Here is a 23,547-nt window from a genome sequence, read left to right on the forward strand (position 1 = left end):
GCTTGCGCTTCACCAAATATATCCTCATCTCCGTCGAGGCGATTGGATGTGCTCGCTGGACCTGCAAGACGCGTACTTTCATATTCCCATCTTACAGAGTCATCGGAAATTTCTAAGGTTCGTAGTGGGGACCTCCCACTATCAGTTCAAGGTTCTACCATTTGGCCTGAAATCATCTCCTCGAGTATTTACAAAATGCATGGCGGTAGTAGCGGCTGCACTGAGGCGCGTAGGAGTCTTCGTCAATCCCTATCTAGACGATTGGTTGAAAAAAGGTCCATCGCCTCAGAGTGTACACTCACAGCTGGCACGCTGCCTGAATTTGTGTCACAGATTTGGACTCAGGGTGAACTTCAAGAAATCCACCTTCACACCAACACAAAGAATACACTACCTGGGTGCAACTGTAGACTCCGCAGTAGGAAAAGTGTTTCCTTTGGAGGAGAGACGGTTATCCCTTATCCACAAAGGCAAGCAGATTATAACCAACAATCTGTCTAAGGCACGACAGATCTCGTCTCTGCTAGGGGCCATGGCATCTTGCATATTCCTAGTGCCCAATGCCAGATTGAGGATGTGTCCTCTCCAACAAGATCTGGAGGACAAATGGGACCAAAGGAATTCACTGTGGGAGGAAACAGTCTGTCTTTCCTCAGCGGCCAGGCAGTCAATCAAGTGGTGGTTGAAGCCACTCAATCTACAGGTGGGAATTCCTTTTCATCAAGAACCCCCATCTCAGACGTTGATCACCGACGCATCCCTGCAGGGTTGCGGTGCGCATTTGGGATCCCTGCAGACCCAGGGGCTGTGGTTCAGCAGCGAACAGTTGTACCACATCAACATGCTGGAGCTTAGGGCAGTCCACCTAGCTCTCAAAGCGTTCTTACCCGCAATCAGGACGAGTCCCATTCTAGTACAAACGGACAATACCGCCACAATGTACTACCTGAACAAACAGGGGGGTACTCGATCCAGGACGCTCTCACTGGAGGCTCAGTCCCTGTGGCACTGGATCCTAGCAAGGAACATTTCGATAAAGGCGGTACACCTGCCAGGAGAGCTCAACGTCAAAGCGGACTTACTCAGTCGTCATTTTCAAGATCCAGAGGACTGGGTACTCAACGACGAGGTGCTAGACGACATCTTCGGGGAGTGGGGACGTCTGCAAATAGATCTCTTTGCGGACGAAAACAACGCGAAATGCCGAGGCTTCGCCTCAAGATACCATCGGCCAGGATCCATAGGGAATGCCCTTTTGATCGATTGGTCAATGACATTTGTGTACGCTTTTCCACCTCTCCCACTAATCCCCAAAGTAGTGACCAAACTGCAACACTCGTCTACCAAGATGATCCTCATAGCACCGGACTGGCCGAGGCAGTGGTGGTACACAGATCTCCTCCACATGTCGACCCGACCTCACAAGCGTCTGCCGTGCAGGCCGGACTTGTTAACCAAGATGCAGGGGAAGATTTACCATCCCAGTCTTCCCTCGCTGAGCTTAACAGCATGGCTCCTGAAGTCCTCCAGTATGGCCATTTAAACCTTCCCCAGGAGTGTATGACCATACTGAAGGAAGCTAAGAGGCCTTCTACAAGACACTCTTATTTCTGTAAGTGGAAGAGGTTTTATGTATGGTGTATTCAACATCAGTATAACACTACAAAATGTCAAGATGGAAGTGATTTTGCCTTATCTTCTTCACTTAGCCAGGGTCGGGTTGAAATTTTCCTCCATCAAAGTTCACCTAGCGGCCATTACAGCATATAGGCGCTCTCCATCGCAGCAGTCATTCTTTAAGCTGCAGGTGGTGAAGGATTTTTTGCAGGGGTTCAAAAAGGTTTACCGCCCAGTAAGGCCTCCCTCGCCTTCTTGGGAGCTGAACTTGGTTCTTTCAAAGCTTATGAGTTCACCTTTCGAGCCCATACATAAAGCCACTTTACAGCACCTTACGTGGAAAACAGCTTTTTTAATAGCTATCACTTCAGCACGTAGGGTAAGTGAAATACAGGTCCTCTTTTCTAAAGAACCCTACACGATTTTTCACCTTAATAGGGTAGTGATGAGAACTCATCCATCTTTTTTACCAAAGGTGGTGTCAGATTTTCATGTTAATCAGACTATCTCTTTACCAACCTTTTTTCCCAACCCCTCCTCGCCAGCTGAGAGGGCGTTGCACTCTTTAGATGTTAAGCGGGTTCTCAAATTCTACCTAGATAGGACTAAGGCTGTCAGGAAATCTGACCAATTGTTTGTAAACTATGGTGCTGTCCGCACAGGTTTTGCTGCATCTAAACGTTCCATTGCTAGGTGGATTGTGTCAGGCATTAAATTGGCTTACCAACTGGCTCAGAAGCCATTGGTCGCTCTACCTAAAGCGCATTCCACAAGAGGGAAAGCGGCTACTGCTGCTTTTCTAAATAATGTCCCACTCTCCGAGATCTGCAAAGCAGCCACTTGGAGATCTGTCCATACATTTACGAGGCATTATTGTCTGGACTCGGACACCAGAGCAGACACTCAAGTAGGACAAGCCTCCTTGAGGAATCTGTTCAATAACTGATTTCTTCAATGGTTATACTCCATGTATAGTGCAGTTCTCATTTGCCTGCAGGTGGAAGGTGGGCTTGCTATTCTATTCAGTGCTTATGACTATTGATGAGGATCTCCTGGAAGAGAAGGATAAGTTACTTACCTGTAATCCTAGTTCTCTTCCAGGGGTATCCTCATCAAAGTCATAAGCAACCCACCCGCCTCCCCAGGCAAATGAGAGGACTGTATTATTAAACATGGAAGAAGTATATCTTTGTGTTTAGGACTACGGTCCCGCAAAGAACAACTGACTCAACTGTCACCCCTGAGACATGATGGGATGTTGGAGTCAGGGCTGCCTTAAAGGCACGGTGCCAGTTTTTACCTGTACAAGGCTTTTCAGTCTCTATGGTATTGTATTGCAATGCAGCCTGCAGGCTAACAATGTTTTGTGGATCTGTGTTTTGCACAGTGTTCTCTTTTCTTTATCATGAGTTTTTACCTCATTAAAAAAAAAAAAGAAAAAAAGAGATTTAGGTGTATTATTATACCTATGGTGGATTATTGGATATTTGTGTCTACATTGTCTAGCATTCTATGGGGGCTGCATTTGCTTGGAAAAAATAATATATGTTTATACATATACAGAGCTGTATATATATGTTTTTCATATATAATTTTATTATTTCCGGGGTCCCCGCACATGGGCAGGAATATTCAGTGCTTATGACTTTGATGAGGATACCCCTGGAAGAGAACTAGGATTACAGGTAAGTAACTTATCCTTCCAGGACATGCTGCCTGCTGTTGCACCCACTGCAGCAAGGGCACACAAAGTTTCCGAATTTGGCAACACACACACATCAAAGATGCTCCTCCCTTACTCCCTCAACCCATTCATTTGGCTGTCATCAGCTTGTCTGTGCCACAGTTGCGGCCACGCGGTGCCAAAGGCTGGACCGTCTGCACATGCAACGTGCACATTGCACGACCCCCAGGTCCTTGCATGACCCACATCACACTAAAGTCTGATGTTGCAGACACCCTCCAAGCAATGTCCATCCACAAATCTCCCGTCTGCTCTCAGGCATACATTAAGCGCACACACAACACCTTTGCATGATGAGTGTGCAACTCCGACTGCCTACACAGCGCTGCCACGCCTTCCAGGCCCTGTCACACCAACCAGGTCATGTCCCTCCTACTACCCACCGGCTCTGTACCCCAGCAAGGCCATGGGAGTGGGACTCATGGCTTCTGCATGTAGTATGGTGTCGTCGTCAGGCACATGGCACAGGTATCATCTCTCAGCGTGTCAATCTACAATGTGTCCAGGACCCCCCTCTCCACCATCACATGCGCACAGCACCTCATCATCAGCTCGTATGCCATTGACAGCCAGGTGCTCCTCACCCTCACCAAGGACGCAGACATTGCCAGTTCTAATATTCAAGATTGCATGACATCCACCTGAGGCTGGTCTTGTACAGGACTGAGGTCAACATCTGAGGATTGTCCCCTTACAGCTGGGTCAACTGCTTGTGTCCCACCCGCAAGAGCCCTGCACAAGCACCCAGTGTCCACGCACACAGGATGGTGTGCATCATGGATTGCTTGCTCACATTTGCCATGGTAATCACCAGCATCTGTGCCTCAGACTGCAACACCCTCTGCATTATGCACATGATCCCCAGATAGATCCACTCCAAGGAAAGATGGGCCATCCCCCAGGTCCACGACAACATCCGTGTCAAATACAGCCCTGCCCTCTACGGAGCAGCCACATCCAAACTCCCGGGAAACTTGTCCACATCCAGGGTGCATCCGCACACCTCAGCTTCAACATCCCGCGCCCCAGCCACATCACCGTCCAGCAGAGATAGCTGCAATGGATCACTGTGTGCTGCAGGATGACCTTCAGCCTCCCCACCCACACTCAGAAGGCAGGCCACAACCCGACCCAAAACCAACCTTGTACCACTGTCATCCGAGACCCCGTAGTGCCATCTCCGTGCATCCAACCTTGACCTGGCCACCATTCTTCACATCCACTGTACTCCAGCATGCAGGACATAGTTCTCCCACCTGGGAACACATACCTGGGACTCACTCCCCGGGAACCTCTGAATGAGGCATGACCTCTACGCCTTAATGATACTCTTCCAAATAGGTCTGTCCGCACAGTATTGCAAGCCCCCCCTCAGCAGCTTGAGGCCATCACAGGTGAGTATTGTGCTCCATGTCTGCATTGAATGATACATTGTGACCCATGTGTGTCCTGTACCAGACTCAGATCCCAGGGTATGGATGGGTGGAGTTAGTTCAACACTCAGGCATAGTTTGACATTTACACACACATATGTTGTGGACTAATGCAAAATGACAGCAACATCTCATGAAAAAATAAAGATTTTATTTACGGTGGGGTACGTGTTTTGGTAGATAAACTAAGGTGCTCTACCGGGTGCATAGAATCCAAAGTTCACAGGGGGAGATGGTATCCTTTGCTTTGGAAGTCATCAGAGTCCAGACCACAGTGTTGGTCATCATTGGTCAGACTGTGACCAGCAAGTCCATGTGGCAGAGAATGTCATAGGATGAGGTGCTGCTGTTGCGCCAGAGGGCCAGGTGCCAGGCCAGGTGACCTGGGAGATGTGGATGGTCCGCTGACTCTCACGGTCTTTTCCGTGGACGACCCACCTTCCTGGGGGGACCCTCAGATGCAGGCCTTGACGATGTCTGTGATGCTCAGTCGGACGAATGCTCCTCCTCCTCCCTCCCTGTGGCTGGTGGTGGTCTTTGCCTGGTGGCACAGGGAGGGTTGCCCATGTTGTCGGCGATCCGACAGAGTGAACGGCTCATGTCCGTTTGCACCGCCCGGAGCTCAGCCAGTCTTGCCTCCATCCGTCCTTGGTGTTGTTGTTGACTGGCATGTTGCTCGGCCTGCAGGTTCTTCATCTCGTCGAGGGTCCCCTTCATCTCTGTGAGGCTCGCCACTACCTGGCTGATGCCCCTGGTGTCACGCCGGTATGTGTCCAGGATGTGGCGTATGTGTGACATACCGGTTCCCTCAGCTGGCAGGTCAGGTTCGCGCCTCCGCCTGCCTCCACTCCCACCACCCCTGCCCACACGAGCCTGGCCTGCCGTTGTGGGCACATCGGGTCTACGGGATCCCTGAGGGATGGCATTTGCGGGGTTGTCTGCCTCCTCCTGGGTGCCCGGAGAACCTTGTACTCCTGGTCAGACTGGCTGTGTTGTTCAGTGCGAGCAGGGCTCCTGGGTGTCTCCTGGGATGTGGCAGGAATGGGGGTGGGGGTTGGCACAGATGTACCTGACGCAGGTGCTGCAGGGGCTTGGGCACCAGAGGGGCCAGGTTGGTCGGGGTCATCCACGGAGTTGTGAGAGTCGTCGCTGTCGGTGGGATCATCTTCACGCTGAGCCTGGGACTGTGATTGTTCCCCCCATTGTTGGGTGGAGGTCCATGACGTTGCCCTGTGTGTGAGAGAGAGACAATGTTAATGCTGTTTCATGCCACAGCCATGTTTCATACATATTCAAGTTGTCACAGTTCCTCCAGGTAGTTGGATGTGCCTAGCATTCCTCTCAATGTCCACTTGGGGATGGGTATGTTGCGGGGGACAGATTGATATGTTCTCCTGAGTGTTTGACCAGTTGAATTTTGGCTAGGATGCTTATTTGGCTATGGATTGGTCTTGTTGTGTCACATGTCCATTGTGAGTGTGGGTAAATCCGTTGCCTGCCCCGGGGGTGTGTGCTTGTGTAAGGGGGGGGGGTGTGACCGGGCCTGCTGTTGGGTGTAGTGTTTTTTGTCACTGGGTCTCCCAGGTGATGTGTCTGTCCCCTCATGGTGCATGCTGGCATATCAGTGAGTGTGAGTTCCTGTGCTAGATATCTGAGCTTGTGGAGTTGGTGTTTGAGTGTACAGTGGTCACAGGAGGGCCTTGTGCTGCATACAGCTGGGCCAAGTGTCAGCTACCTTGCCAGTACTTTGCCAGTCCCTGTGCATTGGGCATGGCGTATGGGTATGTACCTAGGCCATATGGGCTGAGGGCATTGGTGTCTGCTTCTGAGTTGCACAATGTGTTGTGTGAGCCCCACCCTCCCAGCATCCCGGACATCCAGTCTTGGGTTTGTGGTTGGTGTGGCCTGGGACATGGCATTGCCTTTATTTGTGAATGGGGCATGGAGACGTTAGTGGCATGAGCGTGGTTTTTTAGTGTGGTTGTGTGCGGTGAGGGCTTGTGGTAAGTTGCGTGCATTTGGTGTATTTGTGGTGTGGATGCCATTACCCCCATGTTACGTGAGTTGTTTGTGTACTCACCAGGCTCTGCGACTCCTTCGACTCCGTGTACTCCCACCGGTGGAAGCATGGCCATCACCTTCTCCTCCCAGGGATGGTAATGTACGGGTCTGCGGGGCAGCCCACCTCCAGTGATGTTACTCTGGGCATATTCCTCGTTCATTTTCCTCTTGACTGCCCTGCGCAGATCGTACCACCTGGCTTGGCATTCATGCCTGGTCCTTCGGATGGGCGCAACAGCATTCACCTTATCGACGACCCTCTGCCACAGGCTAGTTTTTTGGGCTATGCTGGTCTGTCTGACCATTGTTCCAAACAGCTGTGGCTCGACTCTGATGACTTCGTTGACAAGGAGGTCCAGCTCCGCCCTTGTGAACTTTGGATTCTTGTCTGTGGGCATGGTGTGGGGTGTGCGTGTGGATGGTTGTGGGTGTGTGGGTGTGAATGTGACGGTGTGTGTGTGAATGTGAAGAGGGGGTGTTTGTGAAGGAGGTTGTGTGAAGGTGTGTAAGTTAAGGTGTAAGTAAGGTGCAGTTGTTTGTCTGTGGGGTCTGTCAGCAGTGGGTCTGTTGCAAAGGCTCATGGGTTGTGTGTGCCCTTTTTATTGGTCCATTTGTGGGTATGGCTGGGTTTGAAATTTTGGTGGGTGTGTTATAAGAGTTGGTTGTGATTTTGGGCCTCTGTTTGGATGTCCCAGGTCAGTCATTGAGATGTATTTTGTCATGTAGACGTGTTTTGTGGTGTTGTGCGATTTGAATTAACCCTCCTTGTGCTGTTTTACAGTGTCCTGGTTCTGGACGAGTCTTTTTCGCGTAGGTGAGGTCCGTACATACGCGATGCTGGGTGAGGGTGCTGGGGTACGGTGTTGTGGTGCGTCGCGTACAGGTGCGGGGCTGGGGTACGGGCCTGGGGTGCGGTGCGTACAGGTACGGGGCTGGGGTACGGTGCGTACAGGTACGGGGCTGGGGTACGGGCCTGGGGTGCGGCACGTACAGGCACTACGGGCCTGGGGTACGGTGCGCACAGGTATGGGGATGGGGTACGGGCATGGGGTGCGGTGCGTACAGGTACGGGGCTGGGGTACGGGCCTGGGGTACGGTGCGTACAGGTACGGGGCTGGGGTACGGCCATGGGGTGCGGTGCGTACAGGTACGGGCCTGGGGTACGGTCCTGTTGTGTGGCGCATACAGGTGTGGGGCTGGGGTACGGGCCTGGGGTACGGTGCGTACAGGTACGGGGCTGGGGTACGGTGCGTACAGGTACGGGGCTGGGGTACGGGCCTGGGGTACGGTGCGTACAGGTACGGGGCTTGGGTACGGGCCTGGGGTACGGTGCGTACAGGTACGGGGCTGGGGTACGGGCCTGGGGTGCGGCGCGTACAGGCACTACGGGCCTGGGGTACGGTGCGTACAGGTACGGGGATGGGGTACGGGCATGGGGTGCGGCGTGTACAGGCACTACGGGCCTGGGGTACGGTGCGTACAGGTACGGGGCTGGGGTACAGTGCGGACAGGGGGGTACGGTGCTGACATATGCGGGGGAGGGGGGGCTGTACGACTCGTATCCGGCCACAGGTTTACCCGTGTACATGTGTGCTACTGCGTTCGCTCCGAACGGGGCCTTTTACATGCGGTTGTGTATTCGGACGGGCGGTACGGATCGTACTTCCGCGCTCGGACTTCTGTTTTACGATTTGCACGTAAAAATGTCCTGCTCCCTATCGTACACTTTTCCCGACGCTATTCGGACGTAAAAATTTCCGGCTCCCTCTCGTACCCTTTTCCCGACGCAATTCGTATGCATTTTTCACGTACGAATCGTACATTGCTGTTTGTACGGTACTTGTACGATTCGTACGTGAAAATATACGGATACGAGTCGTACGCAAATTTATTTTGCCGGATCGGAATCGGCACCATAATGTTTATGTGTTACTTTAAATGCATTTTATTGTAGTGTGTTATATTTTAGTTGTTTGGTAATTTCTTTGTTAATGTGTTATGTAAATAATTTGTATATTTATGTAAAATTGCATTTTTTTTAATTTGAGTAATGTTATAATTGATGTTTATTTTATTATGTTATAGAACCAAGATGTTGGGGTTTTAGGGTTAAGGGCGGGGAGAATTTTAAAATGTGAGCATTTTAAATACATTTTATGTAAAAAATAATAATTATGCAATTGTTTTATTTATTAAAATGTTCTTTTTAAATTTTAATAAATGTATTATTTAATATAATGAAATAATTTTTGGAAACAGGGGTGTGGAATTTAATAAAATATCTACTTGTCCATGGGACAGGTTGCTTCATAAATCTAGGATATATACCATGGGTGCACTATTGAGACTTTCTTTAATAATTGGGCCCCTAATTTGGTCTGGTGTTGACTGTGACCTTTTGTGTTTTTTAAAATTCTGTCTCTCGCTCTGTATCAGCTGCCTTCACTGTTGAGTGATAGCATTATGGTCTTTCTTAAGGAACATATCGGCACACAAAGTAGTTTTGTTCACTGCCAATAACTACTGTAACAGTGTGTACTTTTGGAGACCAAAATCTATTTTTGCTTTTGCCGATGTTTGTTATAATGCCCGGCAGCTCCCACATCAATAAGGTTTTACAAAAACCATGCCAAAACAAGTCACACATTGACCAAATTAAAAAGCTGACCACCAATTTCAGACCTACTGGCTTTGCCAGTGCTTGTTTATTTTTGTTTCCCATAATCATATTGAAACTGGTTACACTGATTTTCCATTAAGAATATTTTTGGGAAATACTAGCATGCATCAACACATGTTACTAAATGATGCTGCAAAGAAAGGGTATCTGAAATTTGACAGTAGTTTAGCAAAATGTTTTTTTTTTCCTGCTTTCATTTTTTTATGAAAATTTTATTTTGAAAGCAAAGAATCATCAATCTTGCTTTCAAGCTTCTGCAAATATTTGCATCAAATCAGAGTGCATTCTGGGAGCATTATACGTAGCCTCATATTGCTAAACTTTGAAAACGTGTGTACACATTTTTATACTGGAACCACTGTCTGTAGTGCAGTCAGAGCTTAAAACATTTAGTTACAGCGCTCACCCTAATAATAAAGGTTTTCAATTAATGAACCATAAATACAAGTTTGAACAGCATTAGTTTTAGTTTAGCATTAGTAGCAGTGACATATGCACAAAAATATTACCTTAATTGCAGACAGTGCCATTCCCTGATCCATAATGTGGTACTGCAAACTAGCAGCCGAAGGATTTGTGCTGCAGGGGTTAGGCCTACTTGTCCCAAGGCCAAAATACACATGAAAACTTGTTGCCCTTGACCCTAAACAACATGTCCTCGGCGTGGGGCTATAGGAATTCCACATCCTTGTTGGAAAGTATAAAACATAATTTCTTTTTTACATTTTTTACATTTTTTTCTAAACTAATTCAACAATAAATGTATGTTTGTGTGTTTGTAATGTAAATGTTATCATTTTCTATAGTTAATTAAAAACATATTTGGAAATACAATTTGAAATTAAAATATATAATTTGTGTTATTGTTTAATGTAAATATTTATGTACATTTCTTTTAATTTCATTATTTCAACAAATACAATTTATAAAATGTTTTTTATTTTTTTGAATGAAGAGTAGTGCACTTTTAACTCCATTACTCCATTCGAACAATGGCTGATCAGAAAACACAAAGATAGACACATTTTATTTGACATATACAAACTACTCCGGAATAATACTAACCCTGCTAATTCACCCGCCCAAAAGGGAGGCTGAATTGGGTCGACCGACAACAGACAAAGAATGGGGAGACATATATACCAGAACACGGATTTCTGCTACCAGTAGCATAGGGTAAGAGGCACTGATAAAAATGGCACACTACTGATATTACAGACCTGAACGACTACATACATGGTGCCCATCTATGTCCCCTAACTGTTGGAGATGTTGAGGTTGTGTAGGCACCTTGTCACACTTAATATAGGATTGCGCTAGGCTACACCAATACTGGGAGGGGGTCCTCAACAGTAATGATGGTATGTTCATGTGAGCGGCTCAATGGCCCTTTGGGCAGAAGGGAACAGTGGACAAACGCAATAGAGGCTTTTAGGGGTCTTTATTTTTCTATGGAATGACCGCTTTTGCGTTTTTCGGGTGGTTAGTCCCATAAGACCCAGATTCTCAGGCAAAAGAAACAGAGGGTTCAAAGGTGAACAAAAAGTCAGAACACAAAACAAAGGGGAGCACGGCTGGGTCTTTTGTTTTCTCCTTCCAACTGCCCTCTTTTGGCTTCTCAGACTCCTGGTTCAGCAGAGTCAGGGACGTCCCGTCTTCTCGTCACCCAGGCACTCAGAAAAAGGGAAAAACAATAGGTCGGGGTTAGTCTCAGGGCCCCTATGAGTTTTACTGAAGTGCCACCACCACCAAGCGTTTGTGCAGGATAACGAAAAGGGGTTGCAAAAAGGGGGGGGGGGGAGAAAAAGGGGTTCTTCGTGCAGGTTCTTCAAACGTCACCCGTGCCCTGGTTCCCCGTGCCGCCCCACCACCCCCACCAGAACAAACCCATCAGTGGTACTCGCCTTGTGCCACGACCCAGGATCTGGGTCACGGCGTCGGGACCTGGGGCGTCCTTTCTCTTCTCTGGGCCGCCGGGCTTTTCAACAGGGTACGATTCTCCAGATGTCTCGATGCCTCCGTTCCTCTCTCCTCCACGTCCTTCCTCCGCCTCTACTCGCTCTCCACTCTTCTCCGCCGTCTCCGTCTTCCGCTCCGTCCTCCTGCAGCTCTTGCCACCGCTGACAACGCCGTCTGGGTCCACGCCTTCTTCTTTACCTTCCGCTCGTGACGTCAGGTGTGTTTCTCGGATCCTTCCCACTGCCACTAGACCGCTGGGTTCTTCCGGTCCTCGCAGGGTGTCCCAACCCGTTCCGCTCCACTTCCGGTCCGCCGGTTCTGCGTCTTCCTCACATATCTCACCCCTTAGGAATAGACGGTGGGGCCATTCAGAGGATAGGTGTCGGGACAGGTAGTCGGTGCTGATTTGTCTCGTACCCGGGATGTGGAAAGTCTGGAAAGAGAAAGGATGTAATGCAAGAAACCATTTAAGGATGCAAGGGTTGGTGTCCTTGTTCTTCGCGAGCCAGGTGAGACGGGCCTAATCAGTAAGGACTATGAACCTCCTTCCTACCAAGTAATACTGTAGGGCCTCTATGGCCCATTTGATCGCAAAACACTCCTTCTCTATTGTTGAGTACTTAGTTTCCCGGGCAAAGAGCTTCCTGCTGATGTAAAGCAGGGGTTTCAGGTCATCATGGAGGTCGGGTTGGTATAGTACAGCACCCAGACCGAATTCTGAGGCATCGGTTTGGAGGACGAATGTATGATTAAAATCCGGACAGTGTAACACCGGGGCGGTACAAATAGCCTGATTTAACACGTTAAAGCTATTCTCATGTTCTGGGGTCCATGTGTGTATTCGAGAGGAACGATTCTTTGTCAAGAGGTCGGTTAGGGGGTGGGCCAGGGAGGAAAAATTAGGTATAAACCTGCGGTAATACCCTAGGAAGCCCAAAAAGGAGCATACGTCTCGTTTTGTCGCAGATCTGGGGATTGCTCTGATGGTTTCCACCTTGTTTACCTGGGGTTTAATGTATCCCTCCTGGATCGTGTAGCCCAAATACTGGATTGTGTTGGTACCGAGTAGGGACTTCTTATGATTGATGGTAAGGCCAGCTGTTTGTATCGCTGTGAATACGGTGTGTAAATGTGTTAAATGGCCTTCCCATGTTGGGCTGAAAATAACAATATCATCAAGATATGCTGCGGCGTAGTTGCTATGGGTTCTCAGAATGCAATCTATCAGTCTTTGGAAAGTGGCAGGTGCCCCGTGTAACCCGAAGGGGAGTATCTTGAAAGGATAGAGGCCGGAGGGGGTAGCAAACGCCGTCTTCTCTCTGGATTGGGGAGATAAGGGTATTTGCCCATATCCTTTAGTGAGGTCAAGGGTTGACATGTACCTGGCTTTCCCTAATCGTTCGACCATCTCGTCTATTTTGGGCATAGGATATGTGTCGAACTTAGTGATCGCGTTTACCTGTCTGAAATCAATACAAAAACGCAGGCTACCATCTGGTTTAGGTACGATTACCACTGGGGAGCACCAATTGCTCTGGGAGGGTTCAATTATGTTGGACCGAAGCATATCAGACACTTCTTTTTCTACTGCTTCCCTTCGGGCGGCAGGTATTCGGTATGGTTTTTGCTTTATAACCTTATCGTCAAGGGACACCATTTCATGTTGGGCCAGGGTGGTTAACCCGGGGATGGTGGAAAAGAGACCCAGGAAAGAGTCCAGTAAAGTTTTTAGCTGCTCTTTCTGTGCGGGGGACAGCATCTCCCCGGTAGGGACCATCACTGCTACCGATTCCTTAACAGACATGAGGGGGATCTCTAGTCGTTTGTTGGTACAGGCAAGAAAGGCGGACACGTTTGCCGCTTGGGGTATCTGAGGTTCTTCCCATTTCTTTAGATGGTTGACATGGTATATCTGTTTACCCCTAACATGGTGGGGTATGAGGACACTATAAGTAACTGGAGTTACCTTTTTCTCAATGGTATAGGGCCCCTGCCATTTAGTTAGCAATTTGTCTTCCGTTGAAGGAAGTAGAAGCAGAACCTTTTCGCCGGGGTTGAATTCTCTGAGGTGGCTGTTTTGGTCGTAGTATCGTTTTTGTGCCCCTTGGGCTACTTCCATGTGATCATGTACGAGACCCCATATCTAGGTTAGTGAGGACTTTAGGTCGTTGACATACTTTAACAGGGGCTTCCCTTCCTCATCCTCCTCCTCCCACTGTTCTGCTGCCATATCGAGTAAGGTTCTGGGTTTTCGTCCAAAAACCAACTCAAAAGGTGAATAGCCCGTGGATCGCTGTTTGTGTGTTCACAGGGCAAATAGAACCAAGGGCAATTTCTGATCCCAGTCCCTCCCAGACTCCGAGATGACCTTGTGGAGCATGCTTTTGATTGTCTTGTCATAGCGCTCCACAAGGCCGTCTGTTTGGGGATGGTAAACCGAGGTTCTAATCTTGACAAAGAAAAAAGAACCCCACAGCCGACTAATGTCGAGCACATCAATTGTATAGTCCCATAAAGTAGACAGGTCCTGTGCCAAGCATCTCCAGAACCTGCTGCAGATAGGTCCTACTGGAAAGCCCAGAAATAAACTCTTGAAGAAAAGTGGAGGCGGCACCAGGAATGAAGTTACATATCCAGACAAAATCTTTTATTCTTTATTCATCTTCGTATTGTCGTAGATATATACAGGACAACAGCCAACGCGTTTCGTTCCAATGAATGGAACTTCATCAGGGCTGGAAATGACATAGGACAATATATAAAAATTGACAAAAATGACATATAAATAAAACAAAGACCATACACATATATATATAATTTGACTCCTGTAAACATTAATAAATCTAACATTACACAAAACATCATATGTAGATCACTTAATAGTGAAGACAAAAACATTACACTCAGAAGACATATAACAAAACATATGACTCAAGACCGTCTAAAAACCTAAAAACTGACATGATTATAAAATGGATCAATACTATTGATCATTATGCCATTCAAATAATTAGTTGAAAGACCGCCCATATTAACTAATGATAATAGTGTGTGCTCTAAAGATGAGGGGAGAGAAAAAGAAAGAGAAAAAGGAGAAACCTTGGTGTAAAAACAGAAAAAAACAATAAACAAAATACAAAAATAGAAACACCAAATATCAAATAACAACACAAAACCAACATGGTAATCGGTCAATGGCTATACATCAAAAAAGAAGAAAGACATAAGGCTTACATAGCAATTAATAAGTAAAAATCTCACCATGAGTTTGTAGAGATGTAACACACAAAACGTGTGAGTAAAATTTCAGCAATGATTATCTAAAAGTAATGATAAAATGAAATTCATTTCAACTTCGTCATCGTGATCTCATGGGTAACATAATAATCAGTTGTTATCATAGTGCCCATTTGTAATACTATGATATTGTATATTTATATCTCATATACGTATGTAAATAATTTGGGGCAGAATAGTAGACACAAAAAACATGCCAAAAGTATATGCACCATAAGAATCATATCTCAAAGTGAGCAAACTTTCCACTCATTGCAAATCTATTTCTCAGCTTGGTGTAAATACCTACAATGTATAGCTTTAAATAACCACGCCTCACTCACTGTGTCGACTAAAATAAGTCATGGACAAATGGGGCAGGATGTAAAGAATGATCACAATGTTATGTGATGTGGGTACATTCCAGTATAAAAATAAGGCATTAACAAACCGAAGTAAGAACATACAGAACGTGGTTGGCTCGTAGAGAAGTACAAATATAAATCCTTCTATACTTCAGAGTGCGTGTCTCTAATAACAAATAAACATAACCATTTTAAAGGTGTTATCCATAACTGATCAAAAACACTGGTTCAGGGGACTAACATATCAATAGTCGAATATAATATTGGCCTGTTCCTGCCTTAGATACGGTATGCTGCCTCCCCAAGTAGAACATTGTGGTTCTATACAGAGGGAGATTTTTATCAAAATAAATATAAGAAAATATAAAACCTACAAACAAACCACCCAACAGTGGAGACTTGGTGAAGAGATAATATAGTCGTATATCACCACCTTAACTATATGGATTCTTGTTCCTATTACCACAAAAATTATTTTATACAATGTGACTAATACCAATAATTAGAGCCATCAAAAATACCAAAATAACATTAAACTGAATCACGCAAATTGACAACAATTTACAAAAGTGCAGCGCAAATTGTCAATAGTCACATTAAATATATTCCATATTTTACGCAACTAGGTTCATTAAACACGATGTAAAAGCAGTATACGAATAATGCATACTCACTAAACATAGCGTTTCGATTGACGCTTCAGTCCCAAGGTGCCATACCCGTCGTCTGAGAGGAAAGGCAAACGTTCTCCATCAAGTTTGCTGTTTATAACGCAAATAGTCGCGGGAAAAGGCAAAACGGCGTCTGACGTCATCAGGACGTCGAAAACATCTTGACAAGTATCACAAACGTCAACGCCATCTTAGAATATGAAGGAACTACACAGAATCCACAAATTATAAAATAAATAATCAAAACAAATGATCGAAACAAATAATAGAAAGAAAAATAATCAAAAACACGAACAGGGCAGCGTCCCGCGCTACAGAGATGTTAAAATAATCTCGACTAGAATCGTAAATGTCAGCGCCATCTAGTATAGATCGGAAGACAGAGCCCACAATATTATCATTAGTTAATATGGACGGTCTTTCAACTAATTATTTGAATGGCATAATGATCAATAGTATTGATCCATTTTATAATCATGTCAGTTTTTAGGTTTTTAGACGGTCTTGAGTCATATGTGTTGTTATATGTCTACTGAGTGTAATGTTTTTGTCTTCACTATTAAGTGATCTTATTAATGTTTACAGGAGTCCAATTATGTATATATGTGTATGGTCTTTGTTTTATTTATATGTCATTTTTGTCAATTTGTATATATTGTCCTATGTCATTTCCAGCCCTGATGAAGTTCCATTCATTGGAACGAAACGCGTTGGCTGTTGTCCTGTATATATCTACGACTATACGAAGATGAATAAAGAATAAAAGATTTTGTCTGGATATGTAACTTCATTCCTGGTGCCGCCTCCACTTTTCTTCACGAGGTTCTAATGTTGTCTATGCCTAGGATTGTGCAGATCTGGGTCATGAGGCGTGACTTAAACGGGGTCCCCTGATCTGTTAAAATCTCGGACGAGAATCCCACCCTTGAGAACAGTGTTATCATAACTTGGGCTATAGCGGGGTTGGTCATGCTGGACAGCGGGAACGCTTCCGGGTATCGACTGGCATAATCCACAATGACTAGTATATATTGGTGTCCTCTGGCTGAGGGGGTTAAGGGTTCCTCCAGGTCCATCCCTACCCGTTTAAAGGGGATGTCAATTATGGGTAAGGGCTGTAGCGGGGCTTTCACCACTACTCCAGGGTTTGTATATTGGCAGTGTGTACAAGCAGCACAGTGTCTCACCACATCCCTGTACACTCCTGGCCAATAGAACTTCTCCAAGAGGTATTTTATGGTGTTTTCTTTGCCGTAATGTCAACCCCCCACCTTATTATGGGCCAGAAGAAGAACATGCTCACGGAACAGTGTAGGTACTAACAATTGGGTTGTGGTTTGGGTCTCCCTTTTCACCGCTCTATACAGCAACACCCTTTTTACAAAAAAATATGGTCCTACCTGTTCCGGTGCGCTCTCAAGGACCTGATCCGAGGCGTGTATTTGGGTGTTGTCCTCGCGTTGGGCTGTACGGAAGCTATCCGTTTTTGTTCTGTCTATGTCTGCAAGGGAAAGAGGAAAGGCAGGACGTGACAACTGCGGACGGGAAAAACCTCTTTTATCCTGTCGTTTTTCCTGTCTACTCTTTTTCCTTTTGACTTCTGGGGTTTCTATATCCATTTCACAGAACGGGGCATCCTGTAATCAGGCCCTGGTATTCCCTTTTGTCTTTTCCATATAGAGTTCGAATTTTGGGTGGTCGTCCCTATAATGACCGCTTCGGGTAAGGACGGTATTACCCCTACCCTCCGTAAATGAGGATCGTCATCTACCTCTAGCAGGACCTCAGCCACGGGATAGGCTTTGGTATCCCCGTGTACACAGGTCACGCTTACTCGCTCTGTTTCTTTTACCTGGGGAGGGGAGACCAAAGAGCCATCCACTACCGTGATGTGACATCCCGTGTCTAGTAAGGCTTGTTGTTTTTTTCCATTAAGGAAGACCTCCTTCCTATACTGATGAGGGCTCCTCCCAGTTACATATATCCTTCCCCAGGTATAACCCACTTCTATAAGCTCAACTGTCGGGGTACGGTCGGGACATAGCCTAGCTATGTGCCCCCACTCAGCACAGTGGTAATACTGCGGTCCTTGTCCGTGGGGACCAGGAGGGGGAAGGGGAAGGGACGGTCTAGGGGCCGGGCGTGAAAGTATCTGGGGCTTGCTCTCAGGTTTGGGATGGCTTCTTGGGGAGGGGTTGTACTGAGGTCGTGCTATACCAGCCCTGAAATCTGGGGACCTATGGAAAGCGCAAGCTAGTTCCATCGCTGAGGTGGTAGTAAGATTAGGATGCTGTTTTACCCATGACCAGGTATTGGGGGGTAGGGCATCCAGGAATTGTTCGAGGTAAATCTTCTCTACCACTTCCTCCACCGTAGTAGTATGGGGGGTTAGCCACCTGTTGCCTAGGTCTCTTATTCTATAATACGAGGCCCAGGGATTATCTCCTGCAGACCACTTTTCCTTTCGGAATCTGTTCCTGTAATGTTCCTAGTCACACCCCAACCTCTCAAGCATGGCCCTCTTTACATCTTCATAGGCGGTGGTACCAGAAGGGTTGGCGGTTTGATAGGCCGCTTGCAGTCTCCTGAGAGGAGCGGGGCGATGAACTGGCCCCACCTCTCTTGGGGCCAGGCTGCTGTGCTTGCCACCCTCTCAAAGTTAATGAAAAAGTAATCAGGATCGTCTCCATCTTGGAATTTTTGAAGAACTGTTCCGGGCACATTAGGGCGTACTCTGGTGTTCACGATGGCGTCTGTGAGACGCAAAATCACTGTATCCTGCACCTGCTGGTTAGTAGTGATCAGAGTGGCTTGATCTTTCAATGCACCCTGCAGGGCTTCTCTGTCTGCTTGGGCAGTCTGGATTTGCTGTTCCAGGACAAGCTGTAGGTGTCGCTGCCCTTCGGCCAGTTGGGCTATTACTCCCTCGACAGGCACGGGTTGTGTCATTGTTCGACATTTTAGGGACAGATGGGAATCCCACTTCTGACACCACTTTGTGAGCAGCTCAATGGCTGTTTGGGCAGAAGGGAACAGTGGACACACGCAATAGAGGCTTTTAAGGGTCCTTATTTTTCTATGGAATGACCGCTTTTGCGTTTTTCGGGTGGTTAGTCCCATAAGACCCAGATTCTCAGGCAAAAGAAACAGAGGGTTCAAAGGTGAACAAAAAGTCAGAGCACAAAACAAAGGGGAGCACGGCTGGGTCTTTTGTTTTCTCTTTCCAACTGCCCCATTTTGGCTTCTCAGACTCCTGGTTCAGCACAGTCAGGGGCGTCCCGTCTTCTCGTCACCCAGGCACTCAGAAAAAGGGAAAAACAATAGGTCGGGGTTAGTCTCAGGGCCCCTATGAGTTTTTAGCCATCACCACCGGGAGTTTGTGAAGGATAACAAAAAGCGGTTGCAAAAAGGGGGGGGGAGAAAAAGGGGTTCTTTGTGCAGGTTCTTCAAACGTCACCCGTGCCCTGGTTCCCCGTGCCGCCCCACCACCTCCACCAGAACGAACCTGTCAGTGGTACTCGCCTTGTGCCACGACCCAGGATCTGGGTGGCGGTGTCGGGACCCGGGGCGTCCTTTCCCTTCTCTGGGCCGCCGGGCTTTTCAACAGGGTACGATTCTCCAGATGTCTCGATACCTCCGTTCCTCTCTCCTCCACGTCCTTCCTCCGCCTCTACTCGCTCTCCACTCTTCTCTGCCGTCTCCGTCTTCCGCTCCGTCCTCCTGCAGCTCTCGCCACTGCTGACAACGCCGTCTGGGTCCACGCCTTCTTCTTCGCCTTCCGCTCGTGACGTCAGGTGTGTTCCTCGGATCCTTCGCACTGCCACTAGACCGCTGGGTTTTTCCGGAACTCGCAGGGTGTCCCAACCCGTTCCGCTCCACTTCCGGTCCGCCGGTCCGGCATCTTCCTCACAGTTCAGTACCGCTATCCCAAGGTTTCCTGCATACACACTGCTGAGCATACCCAATCAGCTAACAGTCCCCTTAGGCTCACACAGGGGGAGCGATGTAACGATGGCTCTAAGTGCTGCTAGACAGGCAATAGCAGTAAGATGGAACACCGCGCACCCACCCAAACAGGGAGATTGGCTTTAAGGCTTGTGATTGTTAAAGGGAATGGAGAAAATCATGACACCCCCCCACCCAACCCCCTTCAGAGAGGCGAGAGGTACATTTTTAAAAGACATAGGAGCCCTGCATTGGCCTTGTTCCACAGGAGTGTGGGGAACTCATTTGCCGTAGAAACCTACGAGTACTACACCTAACAAAGTCAGGTACCCCTTAAGATATAGAGCTACAGAACACATTGTCAGTTTTCGGCCACCAGCTGATGTAAGAATATAAATGTGTTAAATAAAACAGGACCATATTCTAAATCGAGAGGGGGTGGGAGTGTTGTGATGGTTTTGGGAGGGGGGTTATGTTGCAATGAAATGAAGATCCAACTTCCTGGGTAGCTTAAATAGTATTTATTAGAGATGGTAAGATCAAAAGTAGACGTACAGAGAGCCCCACCAGGAGCAGTTTTCTTGCTGCTCAGCCCATACACCAACTGACACTCTCACTCATCCAGCATTCCACAGCATCACCACGGACCAACATTCCACACCACACTCACACTGGCTGAGCAGCAAGTATAACACATCTCCCTTCTTTACAGTGAATAAGAACACAATGCAATGGTCCAAGGAAAAGTACGCATTGGTGAAAGGTACATGCATAGAAATAACATGAGGACCGATTGTACAGACCTGAAGATGTCTAAAGGACATACAAGTTAAGATCAAAAGAAAAAAAGCACAGTACAATGGGCAAGCAAGTTAACATCAAAATGCAAAGAAAGCACAGAAGAATGTAACAATTGACTTGAATGTTAACATAAGATATGAAATAATGAAAATAACGAACTGGGCAAAAAAAACTGCCTTTAAGAAAAGAAATAGACTATACTTACCCACATCTTCTCCCTTTCCACACAAAACCAAACAAACCTGCATTCTACTACACCCAACCCCTTATGCCACAAACATACCAGCTGGTCAGACTGAAATGAACGTGAACACACAGGGAACCCCAACGGGGCAGTAGAGATCACCCCACAACAAAAACAAATACACTAACTTGTGACCATCCCACAACCACACAATAGTGGAAGGAATGCGTGAAAAAGCATGCAAACACCTCTCAACTATAACGCCAAATCAAGTGAGTGTTACCTAAAGTCAACCACCAACCACATAAAGGTGGTAGACGCTAGTGACTCCTACCCAGACAACTCAAACACCATACCAAAAGGGTGATTTATCTAAATCAACCCACACCCACAAAAATAGTGGTAGACCAGAGAGGCTTAGCACCTAAAAGCCTTCTCACACACACACCACCAACAGTGAGGGATTCACTTACACCCCCACAACCACACCATGGTGGTAACCCAGAGTGACTTCACACCAAAAGTCAACTCAAACACCAAACCAACAGGGTGCTCTGCCTAAATGAACCCACACCCACAAAAATAGTGGTAGACCAGAGAGGCTTAGCACCTAAAAGCCTTCTCACACACACACCACCAACAGTGAGGGATCACTTATATCCACCCACAACCAACATAGAGGTAACACTGAGTGACTCTACTCCAAAAGTCAAGTCATACACACAGTCATATTAAAGAACAAACACTCTGACTGCCAATTTCCCAAACAACTCCCTTAAGTGGGTAAAACCAAAAAGTGTCCTAATCCATGCACTCTTAGAAAAGATCACCTTGGCAAGGTGGATCAAACAAATCACAGGCACATCTATAACAATTAATTACTTAAAGTGACCACATACATATCTCAAGTACACAACAACCTATTATCTGATATTTTAGTTTTTCATTTTGTTTGATAACAATAATCACTTTTTTTTAAAACAGTTTCTACGAAAAGATATCTGTTCAAGACAATTCTTATAAAAGAGGGTTGTTTTAGTGTACACACATTTGATGCTAATTACTCTCACATTTTTCAATAATTTTATCTATGCAAGTGATTTAATTATTTATAAAAGAACAAATCAGCATGTTCATTTCATTTCATCCTATAACAACACCATTAATTGCAGTATACATTCAACGTTTTCTTGATATGAGGAGACTGGCGGTTTATGTTCTAGCTACGCGCGTTTCGGCTTGCGCCTTCGTCAGGACTCCGTCTCAGATTCTTGAAAGGAGAGATTAACAATAATATGGTCTAATGTTAATATGCCTGCTTGATAGATCTAATTAAACATAGTTTCACATTTAGGATAAGAAGTGATGGTACACAAGAGGCCAAATGCATCCCATCGACACCGCACCTTTTATTTAAAAGAATCGTGCTCAGGAAAACACCCATGTGCTTGAATTATTAAAACATAATATGTGTAAGAGAACTATAGAGGAAGCCTGAATTTAAAATATACTGGCTCCATAAACCTTCACCAAATGAAGTCCCTATCGTGTTTAAAACCTAATTTTTACTCCAATTATACCTTTTGGTGTTGGCTCTAAGTAGAATGGCTCTGCTTCTCCTAGATTTGAAAGTATTCTTCGACAGTCACTAAGTTTCGGCTAGGAAACATAAGGGAGAGATACAGGGATGCTATAAATAAATCTCTAATCTTGATGTTTGACCTGTTTGAAATTTACTATTCGATAAAAGGTCAATACCTTTTTAAAAATCGATCGTCTATCTCCAAATAGGTAATTTGAGAGAAATTCTATTCACTTTTGATGACTGATTAATTGTTTCTTCTTTATTTTTCTATCCTCTGATTAAAAAATAAAAGTATATAGGTTAGATAGACTAATAACCCCCAACACCATTTGGATCCAACATGTTTGAGATTTACTTGTCCATAAGAGGTCAATACCTTTTTAAGAATCTGTTATCCTACTCCAAGTCGGTAATTTAAGAGAATTTCTGTTCACTTGGAACAACTAGTTAGTTGTGTCTTCGTTATTTCTCTAACCTCTGACTAAAAATATAAGCGTACGTGGGTTAGATAAGTCAATACCCCCAACATCATTATCATGATTTACTCGTCTATATATATTGCTTACTGCTACAATATAAGAGGTTTCTCAATAGTAATAATATTTCTATACTTTTGTAGTTTCAGCATTACCTGTATATGGGGTAATCCCTTTTTTATCTCCCCTACTCAACTGGAGGATTTCACAAATTCAAGGAAGGAAACAGTTCCTCAGATCTACGAAAGTAAAAATAGTGTATTCTATTTATAAAATCTGCGAAATTATGTCACAGTTCATATCTTCATCTTAATAACTATCTTGAATTTAAGGAGAATGTGCTATGATGGATACTGACCCTTTTTGTTCCTTTTTCCTCACAGGTACTGAATTATAAAAAAACTTCGATGTATTTTAAGATCAGATTCTCGAACGTTATGATCTTTTAACCTTTCTTCAAGCTGAAACATAAATGATGACACTATATAGTGTTTGTATCTTAGCATGGTTTTATACCTATCTCCATCTGCGCGCTATTTATTATAAATTAATATACTGCAGCGCTCCTGTTATGTACAGACCGTGGCGTTTGCGGCCCTGGATGTCCCCCTGTTTGTATTACCAAATGCTTTACCGTGCCGCTTTTGTATGTGGACCAGTGCTTAATTTGTAAAATATTAGGTGCCGGGGCTCTGACCAGGAGACCACTGTAGCTTGCACCACCCATCACCCTTGTCATTGCTGCCAAAA

General features: G+C 46.0%; 1 protein-coding gene and 1 long non-coding RNA gene across 2 annotated transcripts; both read right to left on the minus strand.

Moving 5' to 3' along the window:
• Positions 1-10,452: 10,452 nt before the first annotated feature.
• LOC146856454 (uncharacterized) lies at positions 10,453-19,765 on the minus strand. Its single transcript, XM_085651255.1, has 3 exons — positions 19,312-19,765; positions 17,207-17,307; positions 10,453-11,927 (listed from the first exon to the last, which is right to left on the minus strand). Exons 1-3 carry the CDS (start codon positions 19,763-19,765, stop codon positions 11,364-11,366), a joined length of 1,119 nt encoding a protein of 372 aa, XP_085507381.1. The 3' UTR covers positions 10,453-11,363.
• LOC146856455 (uncharacterized) lies at positions 14,483-15,832 on the minus strand. Its single transcript, XR_014981484.1, has 3 exons — positions 15,810-15,832; positions 14,756-14,814; positions 14,483-14,550 (listed from the first exon to the last, which is right to left on the minus strand). It is a non-coding gene; the product is annotated as an uncharacterized LOC146856455 (long non-coding RNA).
• Positions 19,766-23,547: the final 3,782 nt, after the last annotated feature.

Source organism: Triturus cristatus, chromosome 4_1, assembly GCF_964204655.1.
Source record: "Triturus cristatus chromosome 4_1, aTriCri1.1, whole genome shotgun sequence".
NCBI lineage: Eukaryota > Metazoa > Chordata > Amphibia > Caudata > Salamandridae > Triturus > Triturus cristatus.

What these genes read in the sequence shown, in the direction of transcription:
- LOC146856454 (XM_085651255.1), bottom strand. Translation starts at nt 19,765, where the DNA reads ATGCTCAGCAGTGTGTATGCAGGAAACCTTGGGATAGCGGTACTGAAC. An exon ending in AAGGCGAGTACCACTGACAG is followed by an intron (nt 17,308 to 19,311) that starts GTTCGTTCTGGT and finishes TTTCCCTTGCAG; the next exon opens with ACATAGACAGAACAAAAACG. An exon ending in TTGAGAGCGCACCGGAACAG is followed by an intron (nt 11,928 to 17,206) that starts GTAGGACCATAT and finishes TTCTCTTTCCAG; the next exon opens with ACTTTCCACATCCCGGGTAC.